Below are 24,984 nucleotides of genomic sequence, written 5' to 3' on the forward strand. Positions count from 1 at the left end.
GTCTGCTACTAAATAGGACGGGATAGGCTACGGGTCTAATCCCCACCTCTGGTCTGGGTGTGTCTGCTACTAAATAGGACGGGATAGGCTAAGGGTCTAAACCCCACCTCTGCTCTGGGTGTGTCTGCTACTAAATAGGACGGGATAGGCTAAGGGTCTAAACCCCACCTCTGCTCTGGGTGTGTCTGCTACTAAATAGGACGGGATAGGGTAAGGGTCTAAACCCCACCTCTGCTCTGGGTGTGTCTGCTACTAAATAGGACGGGATAGGCTAAGGGTCTAAACCCCACCTCTGCTCTGGGTGTGTCTGCTACTAAATAGGACGGGATAGGCTACGGGTCTAAACCCCACCTCTGCTCTGGGTGTGTCTGCTACTAAATAGGACGGGATAGGTTAAGGGTCTAAACCCCACCTCTGCTCTGGGTGTGGACTTTTCATGGTCTCCTTCTGTTATGCTGGTTTCCTCTGGGTACAACATTGTTCTTTGGAGCTGCATTTTACCAGTTTCCATAACCAAAATATGACTGAGAGGCTCTGAATTATCGCTGTCAGGTTTTTACTTCCTTCTGCAGCTCTGTTAGATACTTATTTTTTTAAGTAAGTCTGCATCTTAAGCACCATCATTAGTATACACTCATCTGATGTGACAGCTGAGTTAAACACATTAAACACTCCACTCTGTTAATAAGCCCCATTCCCAAAAGGCTAAGGAGGGACAGAATTGTGATTTAAAACCTAAATTCAAGAAAACAATTTGATAATTAAGTAACAGAAGTAATTGGTGTAATGTGATGCTTAAAGAATCGAATACAGTAGAACTCCGCATTGGCAAGTCTTTCAGAACAGGATTGGGTATACTAATCGGGTATGACCTACAGTATATTTTAAAACTGAAGTTTGCACCTTGTCTACCAAAGAACTTGGCCTACTAATGAATTAAAACGATATTAAAGACAACCTGTTAGGTAAAATATGTAACTAATGAAACCACTGTTAATTTGTTTGCTTTGGAAGGAAATGGGATAAAGTCTGGTGTTATGTGTAGGAACCAAACAGCAAGAGTATTTATATATATATACATTTTTTCGTATTCAAACCAGGTGCCCTGTTCTTCACCGTTCTGACAGTTCCCTTGATGGCGTAAGTGTTGGTGTCTTGCACAGACCTGGCCTGTGACTTACACCCTCTCTTTGGATGCTCAGCAGTCCATTGAGTGACCAAGGACACCCAGTGTTGGGGATGCTGAAATGCTGGATGGTTCTGATGTTGTCTGTGTACTCCCACGGCTCAGCGTGCCCATTTCTGCGGAGCAGCATTTCTTTGCCCTCAAACAGCTTGATACAAAAACGCATCCTACACCACAACAGACTCGCGAGAATCTTTCATTGTGGGAAACAAAAACTCCAGACTGTAGATGTAGGTTGAAGAATGACTCATCTGACCATATTGCTTTTTTTTTACTGTTTGTTAGACCACTGCGTGTTTTCTTTGCGCTCACAAAAGGGGTTTTTTTATGTGTAATGAGATGTTGTACTCCAACCTGATCAGAATATGCTCTCCATGCAGTTTTCAACAGACTCTGCTTGATAAAACTGCCTGCTCAATTCTTTATTTGATGCATGCAATCAGCTCTTTCAGTTTCTTGTCTTGTATCTCAAAACCTAAGCTGATGTCCGAAGGTTGTATTAACGGTTGTACCCAGTGGCAGTTTCCTCCAACCCCCATGCCAGTAACACCTTAGACACAGTTTCTGGTGAAATATGAGCGAGCTCTGCGGTCTTCATCTGTGAAGCTCCAGCAAATTGCGTCGCCAAACAATCATCCTTCTGTCTCTTCTGGCCACGGCAGCTGGGCCTGCCTGTAATTTGTATGCATGACCCTTAGCGTGATGGAATGTTAACCGTTTCATTTCCTCAGCAACATCACCTTTGTTGTTTTGTTTCTCTCATTTACTCAGTTGTTTCCTTTCAAGCTACATGTACATTGCCGCTTAATAGCTATTTGTTCCGAAACAAAATTTTTTTTTTTTGAAATCTACATAACTATGAAACTTAAAATTGCATCAGATAAAACAGCCACAGTTGCCAGAAATTAAAATTTAATTTACTTTTACTTTTTTACTACTCCAAAAACTACAAACTACGAAACTAAAATGTTAACTTTCTTTCATTCTGAATGTGAAAGAGATTGATTCATTTTAATCATTATGAAATTATTGTAGTTAATTATGATGCCCAATATAAAAGATTAATATACACCCATAACACCACAACCAATTATTTTATAACTTATTCTTTGTCAATGGCATCCTGCAGCCAATCACGGGCAGCAATAGGCTGAATACCTTCGACCAGTTATTCCCTTAAAGGGCTTATATGCAGTCATACACTAAGGGCATGTATAGGAAGAGGACATGCAAAGATGGGGAGAAACCCTACCCTGGAGTTGTGAAGCGACAGTGCTACCCACAGAAAAACCATGCCGACTTTACACATTGTTTACTACACAAATAGCCTGCACTCCACTGTAGCTCCCCCATGAAACTTACATCCAAGCTTAATCGCAAAAGCTTTTCACATGAAACCAAGTCAAAAACCAATAGCACAGCTTGTGACATTGTCGCTCTTTTAACAAATGAACCAAGCCTTTGTAAAAAACCATGTGCTCTCAAAAGAAATTATTTTATATTTACACTTGCATAACAGTTTTCACTTTTGTTTGATATCTTGCCTTTTGGCATACATACAGTTTTACAAGGCTGGCCTTTCATATGAGAAAGCCAAATACACTGTATTTCCAGCTCAAAGTCCAAACTTCACCTACAGACCCAATATGATAATGATACTTTTAAGTATAATGAAATAGCTTCAAATACATTAGTATCTTGTCTTTGCAGATTTCTAATGCTTGCTCAAGTCTGATGTTGCATCATGGAAGTTTGTCTTGTTGTCGTCTTAGTTGCAAAAATTAGGCACCAATCCATAGTTTTCCAGGCTCTCACCTGAAGACATTTGCATGCGGGACAAACTGATTGCTTCTGATTGGCTCTGACAGCTCTGCTCTCGGCGCTCGTAAGTGGCTGACTGTGACTCAGTGTGAGACAAGCCAGTTACTGCACCATACTTCTGCTTTACTCTCAGTGTTCCATTGCTACTTTAATTTTGTTTTGTTTTCTTTAATTTTATTTTTAAAATATGCCAAAACAAAAGGAAGAACACTCGTTCCAGTTTCCTTCTTGTACTACATTGAAGGATTATATAATCTTCTCCGGCCTGCTTATTTAGTTTGTAGTCTATTCTGGATTTAGTTTGTTTGCTTGGAAACAGGTTCCACACCTTTTTACAGAGTTTTGACATGAAGCCTGCGACAAGAGCTATAATTTTTTGAGGTCAGTACTTAACCTTTACTCGGTAAGCAAATTGAAGGACAGGCTGGAATTCTGGATGCTAGTACTTTTGATTCATGTGCTCATTTCCAATGATATACCTTTGCGTTAATAAATTTAATTTAATATGGAAATTTGAATTATATGCCACCCATGCTGGCTTTTAGAGTAAAACAAGTATAATAACAGAATTTGTTTATGACATTTAGAGAGGTATATGTAGTTTTCTAATAATAACATACACAATTAATGATCTTTTGCTTAAAACAACATCATACAGTGTAATATGTATAGGCTAGAGAAGATTTTTTTTCACTTAATTTTATTTTTCTGAGAAGCTTTATTTCAAGGCTCTATTTTTACCTTTGCAGACTGTTTTCACAGTTCAAAGCTTGTTTGTATAATCTGTGATAATTTCATTATAACTTTTATTGTACCTTTGTAAATCATGGCTGTTCATGGGTTTGTAGCATTTAGTTTTTTGTTTTTGTAATAGAGTACAGAGAGTTTCAGTTCTTTTTGTTGATCTCAAAGTAAAATCTTTCAGTAATAATGCCGGATAATTTTGCTGCAGAAAAATGGTCTGAGCTTTTATCCTTTATCTGTGAAGCAATGACACATTTCCTGTTTCACAAATCCTTTTTTAAACCACAATTTGGTTCTTGACTGAGTGCATTTATGTTCACTGAAAATAATCACAAAATGTTCCTTTTGATGTCTGAATTTGTAAACTTTTAATAAATCTCTAGTATTTTCCAGCTCTCCTTCAGCCATTTTATCAAAGCGTTGTTTTTAAAGTAGAGCTGAAGTGAATGTTGAATTCATTTATCTGAACTTAAGCTACTTTGTTGTGACAACAATTGTCATGTTAAAACATTGCAAAGCGAAGCAAACCTTGTAAAGCATTTTGCAGAGGGCAGACTTCAATGGCAGCTTTCCATTTGTATACATTGTGTAGTATGAAAAATATACATTGAATATTAATAAGTATCCACAATTTCATAAAAATAAAGAGCACTGTATCTTAGACTTTATGTGTTCAGACCTGTTCCACAGCAATGTGACCTGTAGTTCTGGGTGTGTATCTGTGACCTGCTGGTCTTAATCCAACCCCAGGTTTGCCTGGAACAGGAGAAGGGTGTGTCTATAGATTCTACAATACGTAGAACCAAGACGCCAATATCCATACAAATGGTATATATCCATTACAATATTACTATTATAATACATAATGCTTCATGTCGGCCAACAAGCACAAAGACCGATTCCACAAAAAAACCTTTTAGTATTTATTTGTAGATATTAGTAAAGTATTATTTGATCCTTTTCCTATATAAATATAAGCATAGAACACAATTACATATTAAAAACAAACAAGTCCATGATATTTGAAGAAGCAATATATCAAAAGTACAGGTAAAAGCAGGAGTTTGTGATACTGGTAGCAGAGAGAATCTGTGGCCTTTATGAACAAGGAGCTTCTAAGCAGCATTATGATATTATGTCCTGCTTTTTCCCTTTTTCCAGACCAGGGCTCATTGTGTCTGTTGCTTTACACTTGATGAATGGAGACACAAAGCCTCCTGTGAGCCCTACTTAAGCAGCTGCTCAGTCGTTGTTAGTTAATTGAGCTCTGGCCTGAAGACATGTCCTCTTCACCATCACTGTAAGTCACTGCCCCCAGCTGGGCAGAGGGGCTTTGTAAATGTTCCATTCAGCTGTCAAACAGTGTCACTGTTTGCTTTTACAATGCTTAAGCACCACAAGCTCTCTCTCTGTTTCACATGTCCCCACTTTGTCTGCGAAGACTGAATTATTGATATCCCAAGTGAAAAGGAGTGCTTCTGGCTGCAGGCAATGCTGCTCTTCAGGGGGAAGGTCTGCTTTGTGTATCACAAAGCCCCCCAGTGTAGCTTCCACTCAGGACAAGCAAAAATGGGTGACAAGGCCACTGGCTGGGCCCCAGTGACACTACGGAGAAGCACTGCATCGAGGAAATAAACTGGAACAAGGGCCAGTGATGCTTTACATCACCTGCACCATCATAATGCATTCATAGAACATTCATTAGTAGCACATAAGCACTGTATGCCTTAACATCCTAACATGACTTAACAGCTTTAATATACATTAATAACAAGCATTGTGTGACATTAACAAACATAATCACATGATGTTTGTTAGTAATGTTACTTATGTATATTACGGCAGTGAGAGTATGTTAGGATGTTAAGGTATACTACATGTTACTCTTAAATGTTCTCTGAATGCATTATAAAGGCATTCTGCAGGTACAGCTAATTTAAAGCGTTACCGTAAAATTGCGAGAGTAGATAAACATAAAATTTAGCATATTTGAAAAGAATGGAAAGCGAGCATCTGGATTTGGCTGTTATGCAGGACGTGTTTCTGATGGAGCAGCACTGAAACGGGAGATGTTTTTGTACCTTAATGCAAATATATTTGTCTCAGGCAGACTGTCAGTTAAAGTAAAATCCATGTATGCACTGTGCATGGTCACATTCACTAAGAAGATTTGCATCACATTTTCATACAGGTCACTATTTCCATGAAACAACACACTACGGCCTGTAGTCTCAACTGTCCCTCCTTTGTGAACAAGCTTAAACTGGTGGATCATTGTCCTAATATATAAAGAGACTCAGAAACTGAAGAGAACAATGACGTGATTTTGGTTTCCCAACCTGGAAAAATGTGATACTAAGAAAATCAGTGTGTGATAGATTTGCAGCAGAATGTGAAGAGTCTCCATTTTTAATAATGTGGTGAAAAATCAGTATTGCTGAATATTACATGGAATAGGATCAGCTGTAACATTAAAACCATTGAGAGTTGAAGTGAATAAGATTGATTATCTTGTTACACTTGCACCTGTCAAGGGTGCCATTAAATATTAGGCAGTTCTTGAAGTTGATGTGTTAGAAGCAGGAAAAATGGGCAAGTGTGAGGATCTGAGCTAGTTTGACTATAGCCAAACTGTGATGGCTAGACGACTGGGTCAGATTATCTCTAAAACAGCAGGTCTCGTGTAGTGTTCTCAGTATGCAGTGGTCAGTACCTACCAGCAGTGGTCCAAGGGAGGTCAACCAGTGAACCAGCAATGGGGTCATGGGTGCCCAAGACTCAGTGATGCGCGTGGGGAGCAAAGGCTAACCTGTCTGGTCCGATATCTCTAACCCGTCTGGTCCGATCTCTCTAGGCCGCCTGATCCGATCTCTCTAGCCCGCCTGGTCCGATCTCGCTAGCCCGCCTTGTCCAATCTCTCTAGCCCGTCTGGTCCGATCTCTCTAGCCCGCCTGGTCCGATATCTCTAACCCGTCTGGTCCGATCTCTCTAGGCCGCCTGGTCCGATCTCTGTAGCCCGCCTGGTCCGATCTCTCTAGCCCGCCTGGTCCGATCTCGCTAGCCCGCCTTGTCCGATCTCTCTAGCCCGTCTGGTCCGATCTCTCTAGCCCGCCTGGTCCGATATCTCTAACCCGTCTGGTCCGATCTCTCTAGCCCGCCTGGTCCGATCTCTCTAGCCCGCCTGGTCCGATCTCGCTAGCCCGCCTTGTCCAATCTCGCTAGCCCGCCTTGTCCGATCTTGCTAGCCTGTCTGGTCCGATCTCTCTAGCCCGCCTGGTCCGATCTTGCTAGCCCGTCTGTCTCCGACCCCACAGGAGACCTACTGTAGCAGAAATTGCTGAAAAGAATAATGCTGGCTATGATAGAAATGTGTCTGAACACACAGTGCATCGCAGCTTGCTGCGTATGGGGCTTTGTAGCTGCAGACTGGTCTATTCGGAGTCTATATAAGGAGAGGATAGTTCTTCCTATGAAGACTTTTGATATCATCCCCTTGAATAACTGAATAACTTAATCAGGTTTATAATTCCGATTAGGGATGAAAGAATTTAAAAATTGCATTATACGTTATTATACTGCAGCAGTGTTCGAAAAACAATTCAGATATACAGATAATGAACTACATGAATAGACTAATTAAGCCATGGAAGATAGCTTGAATGAGTACTGGGACAGGGAATGATGCTTCTGGTGGAAGTAATTTTCCAAAACAGTCATACTTAAATATAACCTCATGTATTATGCTGAAAGGCAATGTCTGGCATCTTGGCTTTTTGTGGATGTGTGCAGACAGAGAAGCATTGCACACTCTCCAATACACTTATACAGCTGTCACACCTATGTTATCACTCCCTTGATGAAACACCAGGCTCCTGGTTATAAACACCTAGGAATCATGTATGTTAGCTATCTGTGACTTTTCATGCTTTCAGCTTGGCATCCGTAGGTCCCCTGCAGTAGAACAACCCCAGCAGAATCACCGTATGCTGTCATAAATCAGTCAGCATGTCTTTGTTCATTTGGACGTTAGTGCTGTAAATGTCTTGTTTGACGAACGGCAGCATAGCCACACCTTCTTGTGATAGCACTTTATATTGTTGGCGACAGCATCTGATTGGCTACTTTCAGGCAATGGGAAGACCGGTCTAGGAAAAGGGTTTGTTTGTGCGAAGGATGACGTAGCAGCATCGTTGGAGATCATTTTTTTCTATTATTTTACTCTGCAGGGACTATGGCACCATGACTACAGCCATAATAAAACACCATATAAGTACACTAGCACAGGTACAGCTGTTTTTATTGTCATAGATATTGACTATATTACTGATCAGTAGGCCTATGCATAAAATGCATTAAAAATGCATAGAATGACTAAAAATAATTTGCCTTTGTGACTTCGGCACGTTTTTCTTGATGACACTCGACAGCCTGTTTCACAATCATCTATATTGACTCCTTTCACCAGAGTAGGATTTGTTCTATGCTTGGTAGGTTTTTGCAGAAGTATATCCGTAATCAAGTTTTGCTGAATGCTAAATGTGAGGGTTTTTTTGTCTGTATGATATTTTTTCAGTGTGAAACACAACTAATTAAGTAGGAGAAAAAAATAGCAAGAGCACAGCATTGTTGCCGTGCCCATAGACGCCGGGTCACGGAGCTTCATTGGAGCTCCCGCAACGGCGGATTATCTCCCGTCGCACTGGTACAGCCCTTGATGATGCAACATGCTGTCATTATAAATAAAAGGCAGATTTTCTTTGCAGTTTATTGGGGCTCATTCTTTTTGCATGTTTACCTAGTTTTGACTGTAATTAACAGTGATTGTCTCACAGTTGATGCCCAGCTGTCTCCTGCGACCTCCTCACTGCACTCTTCCCAGGCTGGGCAGGTGATGTGGCCTGGACCCCCTACTGCATTCCTCAATCCAGTGTCTAGACATGACTGCAGTGTTGTGCTTTGATATCCATCAGCCGTTTGGCCACACTGCGAATTAATACGTGAAAACAACAGCCGAGGAATGTATGTTTCACTTCGAAAAGTCGTGGTTTGCGTGGCAGCCTCAATGTGCAGACCACCTGCTTGATTTAACACCTGCCATGTATTTTGGAGTTTGGAACTTTTGTTGCAGTAGTCAGCGTAATACAAGTAATATAATGTAATCAAATTCCATAACAAATACAAGACAGAATTACAATATTTTGCATGCTCCTAAAATCCAGTGTTAAGTTCACATGAAGGGTGAGGAGAATAAAGGAGAATGTCTCTGAATTTGCCTCTGACTTGTATGACAGGTGATGCTTTTATAAGAGCTAAATAAATGAATCAAGAATAGTCACCAAAAGAGGACTTTGCTGTATATTTCTGGCCTCGTGCTGCAGCATGACAGTGCTGCCTTATCTTAATCAGAAATAGATAAGAAACCTGTGCCGCTACCTGACACTTAACTCGGGGGATCTAATCTGTTATTTACGTATCGGAAATGTTTAATTTCCATCTTGATTCAGTTCAGTTCGATTAGTTGCTTATTTTGGTAACGGAAGTTCAAACATTTCGTAACTTCGCATGCATTCACATGGGAACTTAACTGCACACTATTAATGCAATACAAAGAGAGTAGAATCTTGGAGCATGATTTTTTATTGTTATTAATAAACAGGGAGAGCAGACCAGTGTAAACTGGTAAAGGCCAACGACTGAATTGTACAGAAAAACACAAACGGAGAGGAGGGTTTGGGAGGAGGGAGGGCTGCCAGCACAGAAAGGTGGCATGACATCATTGGACTGATGCAGATATCACACTGCATCGATGTATCTTTACACCCCTACTTAACAGGCTTATTTAAAAATGCCATATCATGTCTATGAGGTCTATATGTATTTGATACACAATTAAAGTAAAATGCAGTTCCATTTTTCCATATCAAATGTATGTAAAGTATGGATATGTAAAGTATGGATATCACCCTGGATGGGAAGGATATCTTCCTGTATGGGAGGGATATCAGCCTGTAAAGTATGGATATCACCCTGGATGGGAAGGATATCTTCCCGTATGGGAGGGATATCAACCTGTAAAGTATGGATGTCACCCTGGATGGGAGGGATATCAACCTGTAAAGTATGGATATCACCCTGGATGGGAAGGATATCTTCCTGTATGGGAGGGATATCAGCCTGTAAAGTATGGATGTCACCCTGGATGGGAGGGAAATCAACCTGTAAAGTATGGATATCACCCTGGATGGGAGGGATATCAACCTGTAAAGTATGGATATCACCCTGGATGGGAAGGATATCTTCCCGTATGGGAGGGATATCAACCTGTAAAGTATGGATGTCACCCTGGATGGGAGGGAAATCAACCTGTAAAGTATGGATATCACCCTGGATGGGAGGGAAATCAACCTGTAAAGTATGGATATCACCCTGGATGGGAGGGAAATCAACCTGTAAAGTATGGATATCGCCCTTGATGGGAGGGATATCACCCTGTAAGGGAGGGATATCGCCCTGGGTGGGAGGGATATCACCTGTATGGCTGGAAGGGTAATATTCTCTAATAAGTGATAATTACTGGTTTTACTTTTGCTTAATTGTATTATTGTTTGTATCAGACAATGATGAGAAAGAAATTAAATCAAGGAAAATATTAGGAAAAAGCCTGTACAATGTAGCAAGGTTTGTTTTTTTTATTGAGATGGGGTTCTTTTACTGGGAAAAGTAAAGTTTATTTGAAATCTTTCAAATAAAGTCTGCTAACTCTGCTTTTATGTGCAGGGCCAGTCACTTCCTGTGGTCGAAAAGTTTATTAGTATTTATCTACAGCGCCTGAGTCTTTTCTCGCTCTGTTTATCAGCATAAGCTAGAGTGACCTTATGGCACGTATAAAAAGTGTGAATTCACTTTAAAATGCTATTGGCCTTTTCAGCACGCTAAATGATTATAAACATGATACTTTTCTTTTCCTTGGCTCAGTGCTTTGTATAAGATACTAAAACATCGCTAGAAAAGTATTTAGAGCAAAATGTTTCTGTTGTCTAGTCTGGCCTTGTGGCGGCTATTTTCACGGAAGGAAATATAACAAAAAAATCCTTCAAAGCCAAGTTTCTGAAATATTTCAGAAAAAACACATTTTTAAACAGGATTGGATTCTGTACTGAGACTTTATTGTCTGTTTTGTCAACTCCATGTCTGTATTTTGCAGTATTTCCATAATCATATATTTTTTAACATATTATAAAGATGATGCATACTGCAAAGACTTTTCACTTATAAATAACATTTTGCGTTTTGGACTCGATTTTATGTACCGAAAATGGATAATGAGGCAAAATCTCTCAGAAAAATATATTTTGTATGACATTTCAATATGAGCTTTTTGTAAATACATTATGGTTAGAGTTTCAGAATTAATGAACACCATTTCTCTAGTTAAAGCAAGTTCACACTAATAAAATTATTATAATCAATGATGAGCATCATCTTTAGGTAAAATGCAGAATATTACTGGTCATTGGAATGGGTAAAGCAGGAGTTAAATATTTGAATGAAACTAAGAGAGGGCAGAGTATGTGCCCTTACTCTAAAAGAAAGGAGCAATTCTGACTGTGGTCTAACAGTCAGGAAGTAGCTCAGCCTCAGTGATGCGTTTCCTGTACTTGCAAGACTCACAGGTCAGTTTCCCGCCGCATTTCTGGCATCTTTCCAGGGCCTCCTTTCATGTTTCTGTTCCTCTTTTTAGCGAGTATGGCAAAGGGCGCCTGCTTTGTGTTGTTTACAAAGAATTATTTTACAAACGTAGATGTAGCTCAGGTTCCTTTAAGCAGTTAAGATCTACTAAGGTCTACTGCCTCAGTGGACTTATTTTTGCCGAAGGATGAGCTGTGGAAGAGCTTGGTTTCTGCTGAATGAATAAGATTTCTTCTGACATGCTGGACTGTAGTATGATAGCTGGTATGTTTCTTTAGCTGGCACTGGAACGCACAAGTCCAGATTATCTACTAACAAAGTGTGCAACTGTCAGGCAGGCCTCAGTGTAGCAGCAGGTCACTGTGGGTAATGCGATTGGGCTGTTCCTCATTGTGCTGTTTCTGCTGTTTTTCTCCAGCACATTATACCACAGGGCAGCTGTCTGTGTTTCCGTTGACCCCTGCTAGTTGTATTTGGTTGTCATGTGTTTACAGGGATTGCCACCAAAAATGTCACTAAAGCCGTTCATGTTCCACACCTTCTTTGCAAATTGGTGACCTATAACACTCATTTCATCCATGTAGTCAGTACTGATGATTCATGCAACACCTTGAAAGAGAGGACAGTTACCACATCCATTCATAGGGGTGGCTGTAATGTCAAATTATTTGTTTGTTTGCTTTCGGTGCTAAAAAAAGGGGGGGGGGGGGGCAAACATCAGCCATGTAAATGTAGCTCAGCAACAGACTCATCTGATACCAGTAGATGGCCACAACTCCACTGTCCTGCGTGGTTCTGAGCGGTGCATGGTTAGCATGCCTGGGGAGGGAATTCTGGGGGTGTGGGGCCAGACGCTTTCTACTCTTTGTGTAAAGTGAGACTTTTTCCTTCTGTTTTGTTTGGACATCTTTCATAACTTCTCATGCTCCATATTAAAAGTGTGTGTGTGTGTGTGTGTGTGTGTATATATATATATATATATACACACATATACAAGAATACCTGATGATCAATGGACCCATCTAGGGGGGTCCAGGAGCATGCATTGGCTGGTCTCGATTATTGGGGTGGGTTATGACCACCCCAAAGGTATAAGGAACTTAAGTGGAGGTATAAGGAAAGTAAAACCTGAAGCAGGAATACTTCAATGTATTTCTCTTCACCTTCTGTTTAGAGTTGATTGGATGGTTATGGAATAACGCATTTTAACCCCCCCACCCCCCACCCCCAGGGAAGCATGATTTACCAAGTCATTCCGGTTAGGCTCTTGTGTGTTCTTGACACAAAGATGATTGATACATATTTAATTCTTCAGAGTAGAGTTCAGCCATCAACATAAACTCAAGCAACATAAACACAGTTGTTCAGTAGGATTCCATCTTGCTTTGTGGACAAGGCATTGATATACTCTAAGTGAATGAGCGAAAATATTCTTTTTTCTTTTATCGTGGAAAAGGAACATTGCAGTGCAGTTGAACGATGAAGTCTTTTAAGAAATGTGAGAATTACCATTACCACCCATTCACCCAAAATGTTTCCGTAATTAATATTAAAATGTTATGGCCCCTTTTGAACCAATATTGGATGCAATCCACCCCCCCTTCAGATTGAAAATAGCAAACCTTGTGAGGATTAATAGTTTATTTCACAAAGGCACATTGTTATAACATTTCATATGTGAATGCAATTAAAAAACTAAAATAGACTAAATGCATTTTTTGGTTAATAATGGTTAAAAAATATTGCATCATAACTGTTAATTATGCAAGAAATCGTGTTTAGGCAATATCACGATACTCAAGAAATAAAAAATTATGAAATTATGAATATTCATATTCAAAATATGACATTTTAATGTAGAATTTAGAATTAGAATTTAGAATTTGGTGATCAGTGGTTATTGTCAACACACCACAGCGCACAATGCGCAACAATGAAATGTGTCCTCTGCATTTAACCCATATGTCACTTTTCGTGACATAGCAGGGGGCAGCTAATTCAGTGCCCGGGGAGCAGTGCTTGGGGGCGGTACCTTGTTCAGGGCACCTCAGTGGTGCCTTGCTGGTCGGGGATTCAAACCTGCAATCTTTCAATTACAAGTGTGCTTCCTATGTATGTATCGCCCAGCCCTAACAGTTATGATTAGGGTTATGCCCATCGAAATGAATGGAGAGTGCTCATGCTAATAGAGTGTATGGACTGTGTTTTTTTATTTATTTGATGTTGTGGGGACATTTTTCAGGTCCCCAAAAAGATCTGTGAACGGTTAGTCCTGGGTAGGGGTTATGGTTGTCATGTTGGAATTAGAGATTTTCCCATAGAAATGAATGGAGAGTCCACACAAAGATATAATTATAAACCTGTGTGTGCGTGTGCGCGTGCATGTGTGTGTATGTGTGCGCGTGCATGTGTGTGTGCACTCCGTCTGGGCTTTTCCCTTATCCTGTGCTTCTTGGTGAGGCATCAGGGCTCTACAGAACCCTGTACTGGGCTAACAGTTAGATGCTGGATAGATAATGTTTTTCGTGCACTCTATTAATTACAAACTTTTTACAGTAACATTTATGGAGGGATGATATTTAATCTTATGTCATTTTCAATTACTTTTTCTTTTTAAAAAATTTAACAGAGCAATATTATTTTTATCAAGCTATATATAACAGAAGTTATACAGAAGTATTGCCTTTAATTTTGACAGTTCCTAATACATTGTCTCTCTCTTTTCTGACAGGTTCGCATGAGTCCCTGTCTTCAGAGGAGAAAGAAGTTTGGCGCCATTGAATTCTCTAGCATTGCCATAAAATACTTTGCTCTTTCCGGCCTCAACTGGTTTTGTGAAACTGCAAAGTTACCGCAGAATTTTATTTTTGACAGTTCCTGTGCTGTGGCGGGTTAGTGAAGGGAGGAACTCTCCCTGACCTAGTCGTCATGAAAATTATGCCCCAACAAAATGAACTGGTCTTCCAGTTTGTCACCAGTGGGATAGACGACATGAACGAGGTACCAGATGCATAAGCTTATTTTTTTTTCAAATTGTAGTAAGATTTCTTTTGATAGTGTGAGCATAACCCAGCCATTAGAAAAGCTTGGGTGTACTACCACGTCTTGGGTGTACTGCCACGGCTTGGGTGTACTGCCACGGCTTTGGTATACTGCCATGGCTTGGGTGTACTGCCACGGCTTGGGTGTACTGCCACGGCTTTGGTATACTGCCACGGCTTGGGTATACTGCCACATCTTGGGTGTACTGCCACGGCTTGGGTGTACTACCACAGCTTGGGTATACTGCCACATCTTGGGTGTACTACCACGGCTTGGGTGTACTGCCACGGCTTTGGTATACTGCCACGGCTTGGGTGTACTGCCACGGCTTTGGTGTACTACCACGTCTTGGGTGTACTGCCACGGCTTGGGTGTACTACCACGTCTTGGGTGTACTGCCACGGCTTAGATAGATACATATTCCGTTTTGTAAGACACAGAGAGGTAGGGGATATTCCAAGGGCGCAACTTTGGATTGAACATTGAGGTCCCACCCATTCAGTATGACAATAGGCCGATTCTGAATATTGATTACCCCACCCCACCCGCATAATTTCTGCCCATGGGATAGTTATCATAAGAAGGTTAATGGTTATGGTGTCCTCTGCTCATTTTCTGTGGCTTTATGTGGTTAAGAACAGCAATGACTTTGAATGTATCGTTCATACTGTAAAGACAGTTGACTGGACTTCTTGTGGTATCTTGTGAAGCTAATTCAGGCTGGACAAGTTAATTTTCTAAATGCATTCTCTCCGGTTACCTCAGTAACGTTATTACGGGTCTGACCTGACTAACCTGTTGAGACATAAAAGGTCGGGGGAATTAGTAATACCTACCAAAACTTCTTGTGTTGTGATGAAATCGCTCACCTTGTTCTGCTCATGTTTGATATTCGAGGGGGTGTCCAGCAGTCCTGTTCATTGTAGTTTTTTTTTTTTTTAATAGTCACAATGCAAAGTAAGTGATAAATCTAGCAACCGGAAAAGATCCTATGAATATTTTTGAGTATAAATTTTTGAACATCGTTTTATAAAAAACAGACTACAGATGGAAAAATAGTAACTCAACACATTTCCGGCTTGATGGCAAATGGATGTGTTTAGTAAACAGTTTTAATGGTGTTACTTAGAGTACACACACGCAGACTAGATTTTTTTAAGCACACAGACCAAATTTTTGTTCTGACTATTTGTGTCATTATATTGAACCATTACAGATTCTGAAAATTATAAATACCTCTTGCGGTTAGTGTCTTAAAAGAATCCAGTCAGCAATCATGATTTTTAAGCATTAACCTTAAGCCTATGGGAGTTGTCACATCTTAGAGTCTGCTCCCATCTTCTGGCCATTACAAGAATTACCACCATTATTTTGTGGAGAATTTAAAACGACGAAAAATGTATATTTTAGGTTGGCACTTTCTGCTTACATACTTGTTGTTCTTGATTATTCATTCTGATCTTCTGTGATTTATTTCATTGTTTTGTTTACGTATAAGCTATACGTAAGCCTGTATTTGCCTTCATTTACTGTCATTTTCGTTCTATGATGTAGTGTCAATTTTGAACAGCACATCATCCTTATGAGTATAGCTCTATGTTTGTTCCCTTGTTTTCAGCTGGATGACCCATCCATATTCCCAGCAGTCATTGTGGAGCCAGTGCCGACAGCCGACCCAATGCAGGTCTACTCAGGCCTGGAATCAGACGAGGTGCCCAGTAACATCATGGCTGAAAGTTCTCTGGGTGCCGCAGAGGAGCAGATGGTGAAAGGTGACCTCGGACTGTCAGGTAAAGGGCCGATTACAGATCATTTCCAAAGAATGTGGTCTTTCTGTTTTGAAAGCTTCTAAGTAACTTCTCCATGGTTTTATGATGCAGAAGATGCATGTGCTGACACTGGAGGGAACATGGAGGCTGCAGAAACTCTACTAAATATGGAGCCACCTAACAACATTTTGGATGAAAAGCGTCTAAGTACGTTTTTTAATGGTAATCTTATTCTCTTTTGATGTTTGCAATGGTGTGTGCCTCGACAAGCTGACCAGGGCCCTCAGTTCAAATTGTTCAGGGACTGCATCCTGACGCTGATTATACCAGTGTCTGTATATCTACAAGAGAGATGCAATGGCATTCCTCCATGAGAAAATGATTTGGTGTTTTGTTAATGATAGTGGACAACACAACATTCCCGATGCTTACCAGTTCTAGATTGTTCTAGATGTTTTAAGCTTCACCTTACCTGTTGATGACGTCACTTTTGTTTGTCTCCTAGTTCATTCTTTCGTCTCTGGGATGGATTCTGAACTTGGTTACATCACATTGCAATCAGAACATCTATGCACTAAGGGTGTAGATGAAGAGTTCTTGGATGAAGTACCACAGAAGAATATTTCCAAACAACAACGGAAAAGCAAAGGTATTAATTGGCTCTTCCCCTGCCTCTGCTTTTGTTCATATTCACAGATTTTTGGCTAATTTCTTTAGTTTAGCTGACTTCAATGACAACCAGGTCTGTTGGCAATATTTAATGTATATTTTTATATGTATTGTGTTTTGACCATCTGTTCAATGATTTCAGGCAACAATTTATAACCAGGGTATCAATCAATCAATGAAATATTATTTGCAGTATAATACAATGTAGGTTTGTCATAAATCAAAGTATCAAAGTAATTTATAGTAGTAGTTTTGTAGATGGAATTATAAAATTATAAAAACCTATTCAAGTTTAGTAAAAGGTCTATAATTAATAAACTCAATTTTAATGATGTAATTTGTGGTTTATCACCAACTTATACAACAGCACTGTTGAAGTATTATAGCCTGTCAGGAATTTCTGGATTTTAATATATTTAGGATCTCCTTTATCAAGCGAATACCACTGTAGGTCAAGCCCATTTGGGCCAAAATTTGTACTACAGCAAGTGCTAGTACTGGGTGCACATTGCCTACACCGTAGTCAAAAGTCAATAGTCAATAGTCAGGCACAATTTAAAATCCATCCAGTCCCATCTTTATAGTCCCACAGAGACTGGTCCATTCCACCCAAACATCCACTCCGAACAGACGCCCTGCAGTCTGGCAGAAACTTATACAAGTGAATGTAGAGAAGGAACAACAGTGTTTGGTGGCAAGAACTTATGAATAGTCATCGTAGTGCTGGCAGGCGACAGTGTATAGAAGGTGGTGAAGTAGACATTTTGGGTTGGTGACGAAGTGGACTACCTTACATGACCTTCCCGCTGACCGCAGCTCCTGTAGGCCAGCTGTCCTAAGCCTAACCCTAACCCTAACATGACCTTCCCGCTGACCGCAGCTCCTGTAGGCCAGCTGTCCTAAGCCTAACCCTAACCCTTACATGACCTTCCCGCTGACCGCAGCTCCTGTAGGCCAGCTGTCCTAAGCCTAACCCTAAGCCTAACATGACCTTCCCGCTGACCGCAGCTCCTGTAGGCCAGCCGTCCTAAGCCTAACCCTAACCCTAACATGACCTTCCCGCTGACCGCAGCTCCTGTAGGCCAGCCGTCCTAAGCCTAACCCTAACCCTAACATGACCTTCCCGCTGACCGCAGCTCCTGTAGGCCAGCCGTCCTAAGCCTAACCCTAAGCCTAACATGACCTTCCCGCTGACCGCAGCTCCTGTAGGCCAGCCGCCCTAAGCCTAACCCTAACCCTAACCCTAACTCAGTAAGAAATCTCACGTAACATTCTCCAAATATGCCTGAGTTGGACCTGCTTTGAGATATTTAAATGTGTTGTCAGGAATAATCGCTTCTCTTACAGTATGGAATCATTTGGTATACTTGGATTTATTTTATAGCTTGGAACTTTGATGAAGACTCGGCATTGTTGTTAAAATCTTTTTCTATCTCTGGTGAAGACCTAAGTAGTAATTAAATTTGAGAGTCACATTATTGAAATAATTCACATCATTTCATTTAATTTCCCTTCAGGCTATAAGAATTAAAATCGCTGGTGCAGCTACATCGTAACAGGCCTCCTTGCACTACAGTGTACAGCTCATTGGTCACACACCGCACTCCTTAATCATTTCATCGCCTGGTGCCCTAATTTTGCTGTCCTTTGTGTCCTTTGTGTGACTCCAAGCAGACTCTGTGCTCTCGCCTCCTTTACAGCGCGTAAAGCCAGAGTGCTGCGGCCATGCTCTCCCATCATAAACCCCAGCCTGCCGCTCAAGAAGAGAAACAGAGAGGGCAAAGGTGAGCACTCCATTGGCTCTTTATATATAAACACTTCACAGACAGGAGACCTGTACGAGCACTGGGAGGAAATGCACAGAATGAGAGGCAGGCTGGAGCTGAGCGCGTCCTTGGAGGTGTGAGGTTACAGTGCTACCAGCTGAGCCATTGTGTCACCCACAGTCTCCAATTATTATTATTAATTGTTTTCTATTCCGGATTGTACTGTTACCAGATTTGTTCTTGTAAGCTGAATTTATGAATCTGTATCTTTGGTAATACAATGCATAATTGTGAGTTGACCTTAACCCCTGCCCAGCCATGACCTTAGCCATAAGTAACCAAACAAAATATGAGACTTTTAGCATTTTTAGATTTTTGATTGCATTCACAAGTCTTTGTGGGGACCTGAAAAATGGTCCCCACAACGTCAAAATAACAGGTATTTATCACATTGTGGGGGGACATTTCATCCCCACAATGCAATATAAACCTAATCCACACACACAGACACACACATACATATGTTGGTGTACCTATCTAAATGGGGACCATCCATTCATTTCTATGGGAAAAATCCTAATCCCAATCACGACACCCTTAACCCCTACCCATCCCTAACCTTAACCATAAGTAACCAACCCAAATACAAGACTTTTGGCATTTTTACATTTTTGATTGCAGTCACAGATTTTTATAAAACTGAGGTTATCCAGATAGCCCCCCCCCCACACACACACACACAGATACACACACTATGGTCAATTTAGAGACACCAGTTCACCATGCATCACCATGTCATTAGATCTTTATATTACTCTTACATATTTCGGTAGTAGAGGGATGGATGAGTAGTAACATGCTGGAATGTTGGTAATTTTAGTGCTTTTTATAATGAAAGTATAAATTTAACACGACATTTTTTGAGGGTATAATTCTTAATGAATGCAGAAATTTGATTACCCCAGGAAACACTGTCTACCTGTGGGAATTCCTCCTGGCCCTGCTGCAAGACAAAAATACCTGTCCCAGGTACATCAAGTGGACACAGAGGGAGAAGGGCATCTTCAAGTTAGTGGACTCCAGAGCGGTGTCGCGGCTGTGGGGCAAACACAAAAACAAACCTGATATGAACTATGAGACTATGGGGAGGGCACTCAGGTGAGAGGGACACAGCATGGTGAAATCCAGTTAAAACGATTCATTGACGTGCCCTGGCTACTTTCATAGCACTTACTCATCCTTCTCTTTCTCCAAGGTACTACTACCAGCGAGGGATCCTCGCCAAGGTCGAGGGCCAGAGACTGGTGTACCAGTTCAAGGAGATGCCGACAGACCTGGTTGTCATTGAAGATGATGAAAATCTTGAAGCAGAATATGTCCCAGGCCATAGAGGGAATAGTGTGACATCTCATGGAAGGGCCATCAACCATGGGGCCTCCCGGCCTGATCCAGGAAAAGCTGGAGAGAAGCTGCTGAGGTCTGCAAGGAGGAAACGGAGTCCCAACCAGAGGCACCTGGATGAGGAAGACTGCCGAGCAGAACGTGGGCTGCAGCCAAACCAGGATGCTTCTGCTCCAGCCACTGTGCAAATGCCGAAGTAAGGAGAACGAGTGCTTGCTAAGCTTCTGGGTGACAAAATATCATGGCTGGCTTGGTTGTTTTCCAGCAAGTTCTGTACCTGTTCTGTTGTGTTTTTTCCATTTTTTATAGTGTAGGAATCTACATCAGATTGTGCTCATTTTGCTGTAATCAGCACATAGTGCAGCTGGTGAGAGCACTTACAGGTAACCTCAAACTTAGAGGAGGTTTGTTGGTTTTAGTTGCAGAAGGGACCTTGCTGTAGTATCACAGAGTAATGGTTGTACTGGTGACAATATGTAAGGAATTCTAGGGCTAATAAGCAATGAAACTTGCAGAAGAAAAAACTGTACAAACAGTATGTCACCTTTTCACACACCCATTAATTCACAGGGAATTACAAGTCATGGGGGCTCTTCAGGTTTCCTTCTAATATAAATATTGTCATACAGCTTGTATACATAATATATTTTTGTTCTCCTATTGATTATGTGAATACAGCACAGAATTTCCTGATAGGGAATAATATTTAATGTATATTTTTATATGTATTGTGTTTTGAATGAAGTTAAAATATAAATACATTATTCTTAGGAGATATTGCACACATCTATATCAGAGTATGCACTGTTTGCCTTTCAGGTGCTGGCCTTGTTCTATTGGCTACAGAGCCAGTTACAGCTTATTGCTTTCCTATTTCAGGCTGAATTTCATTTCCAGCATGCTGCCCAGAGCGTATAATAATTTACATGATGCTAGACTTTCATTTTGCAGTGGTCTGTTGGGATGTTGCGCAATGGGCAAGCTGGGATCCTAGCCAAGTGACTAAATGAGGGGCTCTCAGTTATTCGCAAATGGGATGTCATGAAGGCCAGTATTAGACATGGTTGCCGGGCATTTTCCTGAAACACAATTGCGGAAACGTATTTTCTGTCTTTGCAGGACAATCAGTGTACCCGGCTCTGTTCAGGCCACAGTGCCCATGGTGCTTACATCGCGCTCCCAGGACGATGGCATGGTCACCCTGCAAACTGTACCCATCTCTGCTGTTTTGGCCAATGGGGGTGCGAGCCTTGCATCCACACAGAGGCTCATACTGCGCCCGATGCCTTCCCACATGCCCACAGCCAAGGATGTGCTGGCTTTCCCAGCATCCACAGTGGATGTTCTCTCTGATGACCCTCACTCCCAACAGCTACTGTTCACCACCCTGTGCTCTTCTAGCGAGGAACTGGTTGGCCCTGTGGCCCAGTCAGCCTCTCTAAGCAGCCTCAGCCGCCTGGTTAGCCTCAACGCCAGTGGGCAGGTAGCAGAGGCCAGTGGACAATCTGAACTGGTGATTGCAGCAGTGCTGAAAGATGGTGAGATGCAGGACCTGCAGATCAAAGAGGACATTTTGGACCCAAAGTACTTTCAGACACCGGGCCGTCGCACAAACTCCTCGGAGAATGAGACCAGGGATGGTGCAGGGGTCTCCCACGAGGATGTCATGGCTGGTCACGCTCTGAAGGCAGAGCCAGAGGCCTTGGCGACTGGGGCCCCGAGGGAATTAGCAGGCGCTGAGAAGCGGAGCATCATGCTGCTCAGCAGCTTGACGGAGGGCCTGACTCCTGTGAAGGTGCTGGAGGTCCAAGGAGAAGCCACACGTCGGCCCGAGCGCCAGAGGAAGGAGACTGAAGCCTTGCAGCAGAGCCTCCCGGTCATTCCTGCTTCTGTTCACATGGCTGCATCTCATTTCAGTCTGGATCAGGTCCAGACGTAGAACAAACCCCGGTACCGTGCGCCAAATGCACAACATGTACAGGAAACAATCCAAAAACATAATTTCTCTAGCAATCTGCCCTTTCTTTCCTACAGAAGGGAATAAATAACTTATTGCTTTTAAAAAGGCATACAATCCAGCCTTAAAATGTATTTGCTCATATAGTGCCTACATTTGAAATTAAGAATTGATTTCTCTTTTACTTTTTAATGTTAATTATTACCTTCAGGGAGGGTAGCAGGATATACTCTGACTGATTGCTCCCATATTACACTGAATAAGAAATTTTTTTTTAAACCAGGTTGTATCTATGAGTGCTAGTTAAATGCACCGTCTCCTAGGCGGCACATTTCATTAAACTCTCTGCTTGAGCACTTTCTGAGTGGATTGTGCTATATGGTGCAGTGATGGAGAAAAAGAAAACGAAAGTGACAGACTGGGTAAAGTGACACAAGGTGTCATGAAATGCCTGGAATAAAATATAAATGTGTCACCTATAGCATGCCCAAAAGAACCTTCCACACGGAAATGTTTGTTTCTAGTATGATGTCAGCGCCAGACAGCCCAAGTAGTCAGAACTAATTTCTGGCTTTTAGAGAAAAGAAATGGTGCAACCATAATTTGTCTGGAAGGTAGTTAGAAATTCTGAGGAGGAGGAAGCTGTACTCCTGACAGTCATGCACTGTAATCTGTTTTTCCTGAAAGCACTTGCTTTATATGTCTTGTGAATTTTGTGAAATTGATCACTAATGTCTCTGTGATTCCGAACATCTGGAGATCTGTGCCAATTCCTAGGACATTCCAGGATTGTTTGGCATACTTAGGCTGTCTGGTGAGGAATATTATCTCAAAGAGATATAAAAATTCACACTGTGTTAGGGCCCCTGATCCACTGCTCACCTAATTGCTTGTGTCAGTGAGGTAAATTCCCATGAGAATGGCCTGGTCTGTCCATGAAGATATGAATTTAAAGCTGAAGACTTCCAGCTTAAATTACTGGTTGAAGTCACAGTGAGAGCTTTAAATATTTTTTATAAAAAAAGACAAATATATGGGGGGGGGGGTTCATTTTTGTCAGGTTGCAAATATATTTATTTGGGTATTGAATGATATAAAGTATATTTTAATAGTACATTTTATTTTTTCAAAATATATAGAGGAAATGAATGTAAGGACATGTGCATGAATAACATTCCACATTATGAAAATATTTTTAAATATTCATCACAATTACGTGCAAATGAAGCATAAATTCAGGGATTTTTATGTGGCGGATTCTTATTTGCTAAATATCTCTTGACATTTGTATTGCAGGTGTCTTTTCCAGCTTTATACGACAGGAATAACTTTACAGTTTTATGTGACAGTGATGATATGAACTGTAAAAATGGCCTCGTAATTCGGTAGGACGAAAAAAGAATTCCAGTTGATAAGTATCCATATCCTTCACTGGTTTAAGTTTCTGAAGTGTAGGTCGGGTTATATGGCTTGAGTTGGACTGTTCAGCATGTCGGTTGAAAGACAGGGTACTAGGCTCTCGGTGGGGGCTGCAAATCCAATGAGAGCTTCAGTGTACGTCGACTGCTAAATTTGTTGCAAGAAAGTGTGGGCTGGCAATTTATTTTATTTTTTGGAGAGAACCAGTTAAACTTACATGCTTCAACATACCAAAATATATGTCATTTCAAACATACATTATATTCAAAGTAGTGGCAATGGTTGAAATACCTTGCATGCAGACATGCCATCTGCTAATGTCTCCTAACACTCAGGTAGAATGGGTACGACATGAGCTTTTTTATCAAAGCCTTAGTACAGCACTGCTCTTCAATCAAAACTCATGACTGAGAGCTTTGTAATCTTCAGGGTAGCATGTTTGTGGCACCATGGCGATGTCATGGTAACAAGCGTCAGCTCTGATTGAAGTGTGCTCCTAACACAAAGGCATTTCCTGCACACTCAGACTATAGCGTCTAGGCTGCTGCAGAGCTCTCACGTCTGTCTTCTCTGTCATCGCTCAAAGATGTAATGCTGTTTTCTTTAATGTGCTCACCAGAATTTGCAATCAAGTATCGGAAGTAACGATTTTTAAAAGAGAAATTAAATAAAAGATGTCTCTTTAAGAAGTACACGAAAAGTGTGAATATGCTGAAATTGCTGTGAAATATATTGCTGATTGTGTGTCACGGAGAAATGCCAGGATACTTTTCCATTATGTTTGTCATTATTACTGTCATTTTCAGATTTCTGTATCCTCCTCAAAAATGTTGTTTACAGCAAGAAAATAAATCATTCAAACCATGTGTTCTGAGCCGAATATTATTTTTTTAATTGAAATTTTCCAAAAATCGACCATATAGTTAAATGGAAGGCAGCAGTGATGTAATGCTGTCCTGGTAGGTGAGTAGACCGTAATACCATATAATTGTACAGACACACTTTTCCTCTACCTCTGATTTGAATTACAATAATTTGCCTGAAAGATAGCTGGAAGGCTGGAAAAAATATAAAATATTATTTAATATTAAATGCACAGTCCTGGTATCAACCTGGTTTCAAGTGGACTGTAATTAGAAAGATTTAATTGTGAATAATAATGAAATGTTATTTAAAACATTGCGGGAAGGAGCTTTTGCTCAAGAATTTGTCAACATAAATATTTTATTGTGGAAAATCTAAATATATTTGGCTTATCCTTGAATATCTGGCATATTTATACATAATTTCAATGATATTTTGTGTAGTTATTTTCCCGTCTTCAGGTAATAACGACATGATATTTCATGACATATTTTTTAATTTCTCATTTTTGCTTGTTTAGATTCACTACACCAATAATATTAAGATGTAAACCAAATTATTTACAAGACAAATTAGACTGAAATCTCAATGTTACTATTCCACATTGTCAATACTATGACTCATTTTGTAGAATAAAATAAATGGTTTACTATGTAA

At 40.8% G+C, this 24,984-nt stretch overlaps 1 protein-coding gene across 5 annotated transcripts in view; it reads left to right on the forward strand.

Annotated features, from left to right (window-relative positions):
• Positions 1-24,329, forward strand: part of LOC111854397 (ETS-related transcription factor Elf-1-like) — a 28,848-nt gene extending 4,519 nt beyond the window's left edge. For 2 of the 5 annotated variants that reach the window (XM_023832306.2, XM_023832304.2), the window contains exons 2-9: positions 14,172-14,440; positions 16,101-16,272; positions 16,363-16,473; positions 16,757-16,900; positions 18,621-18,704; positions 19,652-19,844; positions 19,942-20,283; positions 21,207-24,329. In XM_023832306.2, the coding sequence (XP_023688074.2) occupies positions 14,369-14,440; positions 16,101-16,272; positions 16,363-16,473; positions 16,757-16,900; positions 18,621-18,704; positions 19,652-19,844; positions 19,942-20,283; positions 21,207-22,026 (1,938 nt within the window). In that variant the 5' untranslated portion in view covers positions 14,172-14,368 and the 3' untranslated portion in view covers positions 22,027-24,329. Of the gene's footprint in view, positions 1-2,849; positions 3,411-14,171; positions 14,441-16,100; positions 16,273-16,362; positions 16,474-16,756; positions 16,901-18,620; positions 18,705-19,651; positions 19,845-19,941; positions 20,284-21,206 lie in introns of those variants that run through there. The other 3 variants (XM_023832307.2, XM_023832303.2, XM_023832308.2) reach the window with 3 other exon arrangements.
• Positions 24,330-24,984: the final 655 nt, after the last annotated feature.

Source organism: Paramormyrops kingsleyae, chromosome 18 (genome assembly GCF_048594095.1).
Source record: "Paramormyrops kingsleyae isolate MSU_618 chromosome 18, PKINGS_0.4, whole genome shotgun sequence".
Taxonomy (NCBI): Eukaryota; Metazoa; Chordata; class Actinopteri; order Osteoglossiformes; family Mormyridae; genus Paramormyrops; species Paramormyrops kingsleyae.